Source organism: Chaetodon auriga, chromosome 19 (assembly GCF_051107435.1).
Source record: "Chaetodon auriga isolate fChaAug3 chromosome 19, fChaAug3.hap1, whole genome shotgun sequence".
NCBI classification, from domain to species: domain Eukaryota; kingdom Metazoa; phylum Chordata; class Actinopteri; order Chaetodontiformes; family Chaetodontidae; genus Chaetodon; species Chaetodon auriga.
Genome location: NC_135092.1, coordinates 17,801,068 through 17,813,988, shown reverse-complemented (window position 1 = coordinate 17,813,988; position 12,921 = coordinate 17,801,068). Strand labels below are relative to the sequence as shown.

General features: G+C 44.6%; 1 protein-coding gene across 7 annotated transcripts in view; it reads right to left on the bottom strand.

The window, feature by feature from the left end:
- ntng2b (netrin g2b) overlaps positions 1 to 12,597 on the bottom strand; it is a 63,934-nt gene extending 51,337 nt beyond the window's left edge. For all 7 annotated transcript variants that reach the window (XM_076757925.1, XM_076757931.1, XM_076757926.1 and 4 more), the window contains exons 1-2: positions 11,958 to 12,597; positions 9,879 to 10,622 (exon numbers count right to left, since the gene is read on the bottom strand). In XM_076757925.1, coding sequence (XP_076614040.1) covers positions 9,879 to 10,097 — 219 coding nt within the window. In that variant the 5' untranslated portion in view covers positions 10,098 to 10,622; positions 11,958 to 12,597. The remainder of the gene's footprint in view (positions 1 to 9,878; positions 10,623 to 11,957) is intronic.
- Positions 12,598 to 12,921: the final 324 nt, after the last annotated feature.

The following is a 12,921-nucleotide window of genomic DNA, read 5'->3' as shown; positions in this document are numbered from 1 at the left end:
CTCCAAAGTGTCTCCACTCCTGTTTTCCACACTTGCAGTGACTGACTGCATTTTATAGCCAATGCTATCTTTCTTTTATTTAATGGGAATTCAATAGTCTTTCAGAACTTTACTGCATCCTGCTTAACAAGCTCTTGATAGAGTGCAGAGTATGTCTTAAAATATCCTCCTTTTTTTTCTTCCACCTCCACCTCCTCTTCCTCTCCATCCTCTCCCCTTTCTTCTTTGTTTTGTTCCTTTTATTATTTTAACTCTTAGTGTTCTTCTCAGTACTTCCAGTTGTAGTGTTTAAAAATGCAGCCAGCTCATCTTGTTTGGTGAGGTAATGGAAAATATGTTGACAACAATAACTACAGAAGAAAAAAAAAGCAGATTTATTTGAGTGATTATTTTTAGATATTTGAATAATATATCACAAAGAACAAATGACAAACAGTAGTAAGACGAAAAGTAGGCGAAGACTCAAAGCTAACCCACAGTGACATCACACGTTTGCTTGAGCAAGGCACTAAAACTTTAAAATTTGACCTGCATGTGACAAACAAGTCAGTGACAGATGCTTGTTTGTAATTCATACTGTTCATACATCCTCATCTTTTAGAAAAATTACTATAATTTGTTTCTGCATAAAACAAATCCTGTTTGACTTTGTCATCAGTGTGACCTTGTCGAGCACTGGGTCCTTATTTATCAGACTTTTTAAGAATTACACCCAAGGACGCTCGAAACAGCCAATTTAGGAGTAAAAAAGTTGTCGGATGAAAATGACTCACTTTAACTAAAGAGCAAAGATTACAAGTAACCTTCAGCAGCTCCCAAGTATGTGTGCTCAGAGCAGAAAGCGCCAATCAGATGTGAGGATTTACCTTACATCTGTCCCTTATGTTTGTATGTGATTTTCATTTCCGTCCATTTTATTTGCTGGAAATTAAACTAAAATTCGGTGCATCGTAATAGTTAAAATGCACAAAAAGTGATTGCAAACAAAATCAATGCCAGCTTTATTCTAGTTGTTTGCACCCCTATAAACATAAGAACAATGTTCAAATCAATAGCTAACATTGGGCTGAAACTATTCTGTTCTGAATCACACATTTTTCTTCAGCTTTTAGAAGATGTGTGCTAATGTCTGTCTCATCTAGGATCTGTCTTATCCAACGTAAGAGACCCCAGGAGCTCTCTTAAATTAAAGAATCTTGAAGTCCTAAGCAGTCTGATAAATAGCTTTTGTTCTAAAAGCTCACAAGTCGCTTTTGTCTTTCACTTAAATCCCCAATTTCACATTTAGCAGTTTGATGGTAATACACCTGATTAATGTGCCTTTTCTACAGTCATTTCTAAACCATATCTAACATTAAACTCAAGGAGAATCACAAAAAGACTCGTCTTAATGCAGGGAAACATAATGCTTCATGCAGATTCATGCTCACTCTGATTTGAGTGATGCGTAAAATTAACTCTGCAATATTACAGCCTACTAAGCTGTTTATCAAATTACAGTGGCCGTATGACTAAGATACTGAATTTACACCCAGAACATGAATTACACAAACTGATGGAACATGAATAAAATGTAAAGCTGCAACTGCTGAATTGGATTGCATGACGACTTTAAATGATATTCTCCTCGTGGTCTATCTTTCGAGCATCAGACACTTTAAAGGCGGTGGTAAGTAGTTTGTAGTTTCATCCTTGATGGCGGCTGTAGTCAGCAGGAGGCTTTAACACGTGCAAACCAACGCACAATCACACGTGAGGACTGAGGTGCAAGTTGTATTTAGCCATATTTTGCGTGGAGTGACTGTAACATACTGAGCATGCAGATGGAAAGTGGACGTTTCTGTGGATGTTTGAATACTTTTCCATTTGGAGTCCATTGCGACTAGCATGAATTCAAGCTGAGCAAACTTCCTACAGCCACCTTTCACGCCTACAAAGGCTGATTGTTCAATACTCAAAGGATTTTGGGTGAAATATCACTTCAAACAGCACTTTCTTCTGTATGATGTAAGCTCCAACGCGAAAGCAATACTGCATAATATCGATGTACTGTGCAAGCAGAGATCGTGTGTCACCGCTTCTTTCCAGACTTTTTCACGTCTGTTGCCAAGAAGCTGCATCCGCCGACAGTTCTGCCTTTTGAATAAAGTCATTGGACTGTACCGAGGGAAAGTGAGCAGTCAGTCAAATTCACTGTACTGGTCTAATAACAAAAGCAAAAGTTACAATCCTGCGAGGCTGAGATTATAAATCATGTGATTTATGGTGACAACGCAGAGTGGGAAAACTCCAAACATAAGCAAACGCTGAGCTGGTGCTGAGGGAAGCTGTGCGGCACAGAAGACCATACAGGATCATAATGTATGAGAAGACGCAGCAGTGAAACTACAGTATCTGTACACCAAAAAACTGCTGATAATCTATCTCTCTCTCTTCTCACTGGAACGACACAGCGGCATTGTTATCTATCTGATAACCCAATTATCTCCCTTGCACTGACTCAGATGGTGATCACTGTCAGCGCAAACACATTTAAGATGATAATCTGCAACGCTCATAAACTGCAACCGGAAAAGGTAATTAGAATTAGATGAAGGCGTTTAGAGTGAAAGTCAGTGGAAAGCTACTTTGTGCTGTGGCGGCCCAGCTGCTGTTGTAGCCCTCCATTAGCACACCTCATGACCTTATTCCAGACACACGTTTAGACACGCAGGAGTGGATTAGTCGGCTGTTGTTCTCGGGATGACCCACGACCCACAAATCCTATTGAAAATGATCGCACTGTCACACTGTCCCAGATACAATGCATGAAACTCCACACAGGGTAGCTCCTCGTGTGAAGGCTAATCCACAAACTAGACAAGAGGCAGTGATCAATACATTTTTTTTTTTCACATCTTGTTGTCTCTGTCGTTTCTGAGTGCAAAAAGCTGCACGCTGCTGTTCATCAGTCTGCTCTGACCTCTCTGAGCCCATTAGGATTAGCTACAGTAGAGGTGATATGTACTGTAATATACACTGGAAGATTTTTTTTTTTTTTTTTTTATCCCCCATGAGAGACTTACACGAGGTTATGTTTAAGCCCTTTGTGTGCCTTGTCCTCCTTATCCCACTCTGCCTCCTGCCACTGGCCCAGTATATATCTATGCCAGGATACACACACCCACGAAAACCCGCAAACACACTCTCACACAAACACACACATACACACACACACACACACACAGATCCCGGCCAACTGCTGCGGCAGGTGGCCCGCACTGCTAAGCCCCTCCAGCAATTATCCTCGCTGGGATCCTGTCTCCACGACAACAGCCGCCGCGGTGCCCCTGCCGATGAGTGACTTCCTTGTTTTCGCTTGTGGGATAACAATGCGATTCTGAACACTCATTAATGACTCCTCGAGTGCTAAAGTTTGCCTCACGCTGCAGCTATGAGGGCTGATTGTGAAACTTAAAAAAAAAAAAAAAAAGACCTCCAAAGAATTCATCTTACACGAGCATCAGTTTAGAAGTGAGTTATGTCGGCGCTTGAACGCAGCTGCATCACTAGCTGCCAGCAGAAACAGTAAGCTGCCGCTATGCATTGCCACAGAAATAAAGCATGAAGAAAACTGTGCATCTCTGCATGTCCCACCCCCCCCCCCCTCGCTTTTATGACCATTTGTGTCCCCCTCAAAATATTTTCTGTCACCGCCTTGCCCTCTCTCTCCTCTTTATGTCTTCCTCCACTTATAGGAGTTTCTAAGTTATATTGCTAGCAAGGGGAATAAAAGTAGGGACACACACACTCAGAGAACACAATTTATTTTGTTTTGGAGAAACATCAAATGAAATGACCCTCCCATTAAAAAGGCCACAGAGGGGAGGAGAAAGGGATATTGCTTTTTCACTTATAACGTTAATCTTTTATTTTGTTGGAGGTTTTTCCATCATACTGGAGATTCCTGTTACCTTGAGTGAAGATGGTGTGCGTGCGTAGCCTGCAATTGCGTACATTCATGAGTCTGGATGTGTGTGTGAAATACATGTATATAATCATATACCTGCATTTCACTTTAATTACCTGAAACAGTGATTATTCGCTCGCTGTAAAATGTCTCGCCAAGTACCAGACAGCAGTCGGCAAGTGTAAATGTGTCTTAGGTGTGTGTGTTTGCGTGGGCGGGTGTTGTTTATGTCTGTGTGTGTGTGTGTGTGTGTGTGTGTGTGTGTGTGTGTGTGTGTGTGTGTGTGCGTGCGTGCAAGCAAAAGTAAATGTTTACTGTAGGCATGTGTGATTGTGCTGGAGGAGGAGAGAAGAAGGACGGAGCAGGGACACCATGCTGCTCCAAAGCAGCGGCAGAGCTCGTCCAGCTCAGATCACCACAGTCGGACCAGGACGAGTTATATTAGGAACTCATCTAAGAATCCAGGCAATACTGAGAGCAGGCACACTGAAAGAACAGAATATCAGGGAGAGTTTTCTTGAAGTGCACTGATGAGGTGAATTCAGGTAAAAGCTATTATCTTTTATTGATGTCTGTTATTAAATCTAAACCAATCATGAAGGAGGAGATGTAGATAAAAAGAGGCAGACAAGCTGGAGAAGGATTTTCAGCTTTGAGACGACTGGGTCTGGGATTGTGCAACAGAGAACTTTACATTATTTTGTGCTTTCGGTGTAGGGTTGCAGCAGTATACTGGTTTCATGGTACACTGTGGTTTCCATTTACATTTGCTTATGTACGGTATTGAATTTTACCATATTAGTATCATTTAAATTGTTTGAGTTTATATAAAGTTTCATGTTAGTCAGGACGTAATATTTTGTGAAATTATAATAAAGCAAATAAACCAAAACCCCCTTCTGTTTTTAGTCTTTGAAGGGTCATTGTAACTGATAATTATAGTAATAACCGTGTAATTATATATACCTTAAGATTTTTCGAGACTATCCGGAAAATGTCATACTGTCGCAACTCCACTCCAGTGTTTCTTAAAGAGTCGGACTCCAGGTGCAAAGTTAAAAATGATGACAGTCGACGCAGCAGAACCAGAGATATCGTCTTTTTTCGTCTTCGTCTTTTTTTTAATAGTTTTTGTTCTTCTTCCTTGCCAAAACTTGGCGCTTACATTACCCACAATGCAACTCGGCCACAGGCAGTTCAAACAGAGGTTCAGTTGTGTTATGCAAACAGAGGCTAATGTGGCCACGTGATGAGGAGCAGGCTACAGAGGGCTTGTAACCTCTCCTCTGTCTGACTCCACACCCCCAGATCTCACTTTCGAACCTGTAGTCTTCAGACCTCACGCAGCTCCCTCTGGAGCCACAGGAGGCTTTATGCAGCTTCTTTCACATATGTAGTAGTACTCCCCAAGACCTGTAAACAAACTTTGATGTACTAAACCAGCTTATTTCCCCTTTAATTGAGGAGCTGTGTTAGAGGGATGCTCTGCTGTTCGTCAGCCTGGGTGATGTTATCGTATTTACCTCTTCTGTATGACATTATCCTGATCATTTCTTTGGTGCTGGTTTTTAGGAAATGCAGATTCCAGGAAGCACAGTGTCAATTAGAGCGAGGATCACGTGTCTCCTACAGATTTTCCAGAAAGTTCCATAAAGAAAAACAAATCAACAGAAATCAAACATTTGTCTTTGAGTCTGACTGAAAGTAAACACTGAAGCATCCCTCTAGAAATCCTTGTATACGAGAGGATCTCTGTTGGTTTCAAGTTTTTTGGAAAGTTGTGTGAGACTCGTGCTCCTTGCCTCAAAGATTGTTGTTTTTGTTATCTACATTTCTGCTACGCCTCCGAAATTTGGGGAATCGTATGGCAAGAACAATCTTAATAGCAGCAAAGAGTGCGAGTCTCCGACAGCTTTCCACACAACAGAAATCATCTCAAATACTTCTGCAGTCGCTTCCAGGGGACTTCTTTCTGTCTGTGTTTTTGAGATGGATTCTGTTGCATCGAAGTTTTGTTGGAAAGCAAAGAGGCTCGCGCTCCTCATCCCTTACAAATCTCTACAACAGAGGGTGGTGGTAGGTAAAATTCTAACGTGAGCAATAATCGTAAGAGACACAAATATGATAATGACAACCAAGTTCATAAATTTCCCTTTAAATCATCACTCTGATGTTGTGGCCGGTCTCTCTCTCACAGACAAACACTGGCTCTGTCGTCTCTCTGGTCTCCAAACAGCCATCAGTCCTGAGATCCTGACTGCTAAGACAAGGCGGTTTGCTAAGTTCACCTCGGGCTGTCTAAGCCCCTGCAGCCAATCCCTCTTAGTATCACCTCGGCGAGGGATAAATCTCACTTATAACCATCCCCCCGTTCTGCCAACACATCTAAACACACTCTGATCACTTTCAACTGTGTCCTAATGGGAAAGCAAGCCATGCCATTACATCACTCCACCCTCCCCCGCCTCCCGTGTTCGTACAGTCGCTCGTTCTGTCGCTCTCTTTAGCTGCCTGTTTCTTTCTCTCCGTTCCCTTCGTTAATTATGCCCCGCACTGTCAAACCTGCTCATGCTGCGACCAAATTCACCTCTGAGGGTGTATTATTAGGACACTGGCCACCTGGGCTCGATTTCTACCCCAGGGAGGTGCATCAGGGATGGCCCACCGCTGGGTGTGGGTGGCCCTTTTGCATGGCCTTGATGGCCCACTGCTGGGCAGGGCAGGCCAGCCGGGCCTGGCAGGGCTGCACTGGGCAGGGAGTATGAAGCATGGCCATAGGCCCAGTCTGGGAAGCACTGATCCACGCTACCAGCTGCCATCTTCCTCCCCTTCCTGCATGCTCCCCTTCCGCTGCTGCGCGGCTTCTCTCTCTTCTCATGTCTATTTTTAGAGCTGGCTGATTTCTACCTTCTAAAACGGGCATATGTGTTGTGGAACAGGAAGGTGTGTTGTTGTTTTTTTTTTTTTTGTCTTTCGAAGACATACTACTGTGCGTGGTCGACTGAGTCGTGCACGTTTCACACACCGCTGCCGGTCCCCGTTAACGGCGTGGCAAACTGTACATTCTTATACACATGCACGCATTCCCATTTGCATTCGGCTGCTCTCTGTTCTCGGCCCCGAGAGAGATGGTTGATTGAAGGTTTCAGTTCAAAACCAAAAAAAACTAAATAACAAACAACAGCACGGCGAGACCTTTTTGAATGCAGCATTTTCATATCGACACTGTGTGTACTACTGTGGAACTGTGGTCTGATTTCATCTTTCTGCTTAGCTAAGCTTGGATCTTCCTCACCTCTCGCTCATCATTAGCTATCCCCCTTCTGCAACACACTGCCTAACCCCCCTGAAACCTCCTTACTCCATCATCCTCAACTGCAAGCTAAGACTCCATAGCAGCTATCATACGGAGAAACTACAAAGAAACTACTGAAGCTCCTAACACAGCACTAGTGACAGTAGCATCTTTGTCAAAGTGCTGGAAGCCCGTCATGTTGAAAGAAGCCAACATGCTGGCCTGTTTGGCTGAGGAGAAAGGATGCTGTATTCCCAGAAAACAAGAGAGATAAATAGAGTGGAAAAAATGCATCCCTGTGGAGATGGAGGGACCAAAAACTACTGTAAACCAATGCAAGCAGGGGAAGCTACAGCATGCCTCAACATCAAAACCCCCCAAAAAAGTGAACTCTCCCATAGTTTTTAGGAACAGTCTGGAGCGCTCATAGGGTGAGAGACGGGGAAAAAATTATTTTGCATCTTCCGCAGTATGTCTCAAGTCTTATTAAGGATGAGCAGCTCTGCGCACTGGGTGATGCAGTGTTTTTTTTTTGTTTTTTTTTTCCAGTGCCCTGACTTTCCCTTGACTTGTGGGATTGCTGAATGAGTGAATGTAAATGTACACCAATTAGATAAGAAACTGGCTTTTCTGTAAAGCTGCCAAATCCGGGGGCAAAAAGGAAGAGTGAAAAAAAAAAAAGCGGCTTGTCTGAAAATAAATGATCTGTATACCAATAACCCTCAACTGATACTCAGTTGGCAGGTCCAAAAGAAAGACAGAGGAGAAGTAATGGTCTTGATTGCCTGCTGAAGTGTGTATAGATTGATTAAATCTCTATTAGTAGTACATAATGTGCAGATGCTCAGTGATTCTTACACCAGAATCCCTCATTTCTGTGAGATAAATGCAAAAATATGGATTATTACATACCTGAAAAGCAACTTCTTTTGCTCGTCAGGACCCTAATAGCCAAAAATTTGTTAAATAATCCGCTAGTTAGAAGTAAACTTACTCTCCTCCCTCATTATGGTGGAATTTGAGTCTGGCATTCCTTGCTTGTTTAGAAAACTTTTATCTTCACCCTCTAAATCCCCCAGCCAGTGCACTAAGGGGCCTGCTACAATCCCCACGGCCCAGATGACCTGAGAAGAACCAGAACTTTCCGGCGTAAAGACCCCGTCCGATGCAAAAGTGCTGACTAAGACCAGACTCCTTCCTGTCCCGCCCTGTGCCCCTCTCTTTCCTCCTCTCTCAGCAGCCGAGCAGCGCACTCATGGATCCATGGGATGGAGCGACGCTGGCCAACCCTTGTAAGGAAGCCCATTAAGGAGCGCATCAATATTTCATCATTGCTCACTCAGAAACATAGAAGTTTCCAGGCCAGGGCCATTAGGGGGCAGACGTCAATACGTTATGGCAGCGAGCGTTTCTCCTCACCCCCCCCATCACCACCTCTTTCTCTTGCCTCTGTCCGTCTCCCGTCTCAAGACAAGTCATTGGAGAAGCTTTCTCAAGACGACAGTGGTTTCCGCTTCTTCTACATTAAACAAATCATTAACCATTAGGTATCCGAGGAGCACAATAATCTTTCCTGCTCCTGTCAGATGACCCCGCAAGTACTGTTGTTAGTGTCAGTGAGAGGAAGGGAGCGGGACTGTTGTGGAGGGTGGTTTGTTTAAAAAAAAAAAAAAAAAAAAGTAACACATCTCCATTCACACAGAACACTGACTCCTAATTAACAGCATGACATGATTGTATGATGTGATGTAGACGCTCTCTAGAACACGTTTTGTGAGATTTTGACTCATGGCTGTTGAGTCGGGTCTGGCGCCTTCAATACTGGCCAAGTCGGTGAGTGGACACTCGATGGCAATGAGGCAATCATCAAGAGGAGGAACTTGCTGTCTCTCACACACACACACACACACACACACACACACACACACACACACACACATACACAGTGAGTCAAATCCTATGAGTCAGATATAAAACTTTCCACTGAAGAGGCAAGAGGGAAGTTTAATTGCAGTCTTCTTAGGATTACAATGATTTTATAACCCTTATTTCAAATTATTACACTTGCATTAGCCGGGATGGGAACTAGCCTGCAGGCTAAAGTGCGTTAAATATTGCTGTGGCAGACATTTTAACGAGTTTTCCTCCAGCTCACCCTTCAGTGTCCTTGGAACTAAAAAGGTCCCGCTATAAGCGTTTTACCCAGGGAAATGTGAGGTCTTCTGGAAGCCCAAATCAAACCGGATCCCAGGCTGCCAAGTCCATGCTAATGTAAACAACACCTCCGGACCTCTCTGAGGGAGGTCGAGCCATGCCAAGTCATTGCATTTACATTGTGTCATCCCTTTTAGGTCCCTATAGCTTTTATAGTGTGAATGCTGCTCTGACTTTGGACCAGTTATTACTTGTAACTGTTGTCACTGTTCAGCATAACTGGATGACCCTGTGATCTTATCCAAATTTCCAAATTAAAATGTTAATTAATTTTTAAGTGTACTTTTTACACTTGTAACTGTATTTTAACTGTAGTTTCTAAGGTTTTCTGCAGGTGTGGCGCACGTGTTTGCATGTGTACACTCTGCACAGTTTAAAGTTATTACCAGAAGTAGAAAAAAAGTGCCGACATGAACTCACCAGAGTGCAGAACCTCTCGGGCGGGTTTCCACACGTGATTCCGGGCGGATCCACCTTGATCCGCATGTAGTCTTTCATGGACGCGGGTTTCGGCTGGCACGCGTACTGCTCCCACACCGAGCCCTCATCCGTGCTCACCAGGGACTTGCACAGTTCGTACTGGCCCAGAGTGGAGGCCAAGCAGTGCAGCAGCAGCAGAAACACGGCCTGGAGGAGCATGGCAGGCTGGGGGGTGTTTGGAGCAGGGTCCGGCGCAGGGTGAGGGGGCCACGGAGCTCAGAGGAGAGGTGAAGCGCATGGAGCGGCGATCATAAAGAAACAGTGGACATCCCGACCACCATGCTGCTGTACTGTGAATGGTGAGGTGCAGATAAATTGACACAACTCGCCTCCAGGCTGATGGCTGACAGGAGAACACTGTATCGGCAACTTGCTCAGTGTCTCTTCACAAATATTGACGGCCCCCAGAGAGCCGAGAGAGGGACGCTTTCTTGTTTTGACGGCTGACTTCCTGAGGAAGATGGGCGGTGGGAGGAGAGGCGGATAATGTGACAGAGATTAATCTCGGCATACACTTTAACCATAGTGTTGCTGGGAGTCGGGGTGTTATCGCGGATCCATGTCTCAGAGAGCGGTGTCCTGCGGGGAAACGGTGCAGCTGGTCGGGGAGGCTGAAGGAGAAGTCGCTGCGTCTTCAGGTATATCCATTGGACGTTTTGCGCTGGCCGAGCTCCTCTGATTGTCCTGGGGCGAAATGAGGACAAATGCGGGAGAAGCAGGGAGTTAGTGGGATGTGACACATATCCTCATCACTCCATCACATCTTTAATCTCACTGTAAATGCAGGGATATACTTGTGATCTTTTTAGAGCTCAGCTTGAGATGAAATCTGTCCTGCATGCTGTTTATCTTTTGCCTGAATAAAAGTTTAATGTCAGTCTTTGAAATATACATGTGGACGGCCGGGTTGCGTTCTTATTTCGTGGTATAATTAACTCCTTAATTATGCTGTAGTAATTGGTAATTTAGTTTGGAAAGTGGAGGAAAAAAACATCCCATTTACGAGGAGAACTTTTAAGTGGATGTGTGGCACACCACATTGGTTACAAGGCGGGGAAGTTTGGCCAAACCCGCCTCTGATCTGCGGAGTTTTCGGCGCTGTTTAATGTAAAGAGTTGCACGTGAAAAACGCACTAAAAGACGCCGTACTGTGTGGAAAAGCCTGTGCGTAAAAACACGTGCTGCTGCCGGGTGCTGCCTGTGAGATGTAATTGCTCCTACAGCTCTCCAATGCTGGAGATGGATGGGTTTTTTTTAATAATTGCACTGCAAGAAATATCCATCAGAAAGACACACGTAATAGCATGTTTCAACTATTTTCTCAAAATATGCCAAAAAGCGCAAAAGGGCAGATGATTATACTCACAAATGTTTCGAGAGTGTTCTTGAATCAACTGTCATTTTCTCGGGAGTTTGTGATTTATAGGCCTTTTCATTATTCTGTCTGACTTCAGCATGCTGTCATTAATTTCATAATAAACTTTAAGCCAAACAAACTGCACTGAAAGTAGTTATTGCCCGATTTATGCACTTATTTTAACTGTAATTCGATTTTAAAGTGAATACATGAATACATGAATAAATATGGTTGACATTTTTTGCAGCGTGCCCTCATTGATCATAATCCGACTGTCATCCCGCACTGACAGAAGCCTGCTCCTTGCACAGCCTATCCCACACAAACCCTGTGGACTCTTGACTTAGTTCAGCTGTCAAGTGAAGTCGCCAAAGCTATTTCCCGACACTGACAGTCTTGCAGGGGTGTGTCAGTTTCTTCAGTAGTGCATCCCACCGCGCAGCATCGCTCACACTCTACGGATATTGCATATTTTCCCACTAACGCATTGGTCTGCCTTGTCTCAAACAGTGTAAATTCAGCTGAAAGTGCTCTCACCCCTCGCTGATTATCCTGGAGTGGTCCGGGTATGTTGTGTGCAACTCAGAGCAGCTTCTCGGTGCAGACTTCAAAGAGCTAAATCGCCAAATGCATCGTGGTGTGAGACTGTATCAGATACTTACTTCTAACATGCATCCGTGAGACAGGTCAGCACTTTGCGTGGCGCTGGAGTACGTGCACGTCCCCCCTCTCTCTTTGGGCAAAAAAAGAGATGCCCCCCGATCATCCGCTGTCACTCGCTCCCCGCCGCGGTCCTCACTGTACTCCCGTTACCCGCCTGCACGGCTCGCTGTTTGTTTTTGCCTTCTGCCGGATACTTTTTGATCACACCGTGGATGGCTGCGCACGCTAGATCGGCGTCCTAGATCTAGAAACGGCTGGGAAAAGAGGACTGAAATCCAGCGTCAAGGAGTATCAAAAGTATAAAATATTGACTTTGAGGAAAGGCTTTGTGCCCGCCCTTCTTCCCCCCCCCCTCTCCTCCTCCTCTTCCCACTTCTTTGCAAGCTCGGGTTTACCCGGGCTGCTCAAGGGCAGAAAGAAAGAGAGAAAAAAAGGCTTTATGGAAAATATCAGCCTCCCTCCTTCTCCTCCTCCTCCTCCTCCCTCCCTCCGTCCCTCTCTCTCTCTCTCTCTCTCTCTCTCTCTCTCTCTCTCAGTTAATGCCCAGGCTAAATCCTTTTACCATCACTTTCAATCACTATCTGAGCTTTTATCTGCTCCAGCCCTGCTGCCTGAACCGGGGCGGTGCAACTTCCCCTCTCCGCTCCTGCTCCAAACTGTCCCCCGCCAGGTCCGGTCTGCACCCCGCTCGGCTTAAAGGACCAGCGTGGAAACGGGGACCCGGTGTGACGGTACATTCGCCCTTAAACTGTCCAGATGTGTCAAACAATGACGCACTGTGCACACTGTTTACTCGGAGGGTGAAGTCGCACTTGTTCCTGCATCAAAAAATCATATTTCTCTAACACTCCTTGTGGGACTTGCAGTGAATGTATAGTGATCTTATCCCACTTTATTGCATTATTTATCTGCCAGAATGCTGCCATAGAACATTCCCCATAAGATCTTTCAGATGTTAACTTT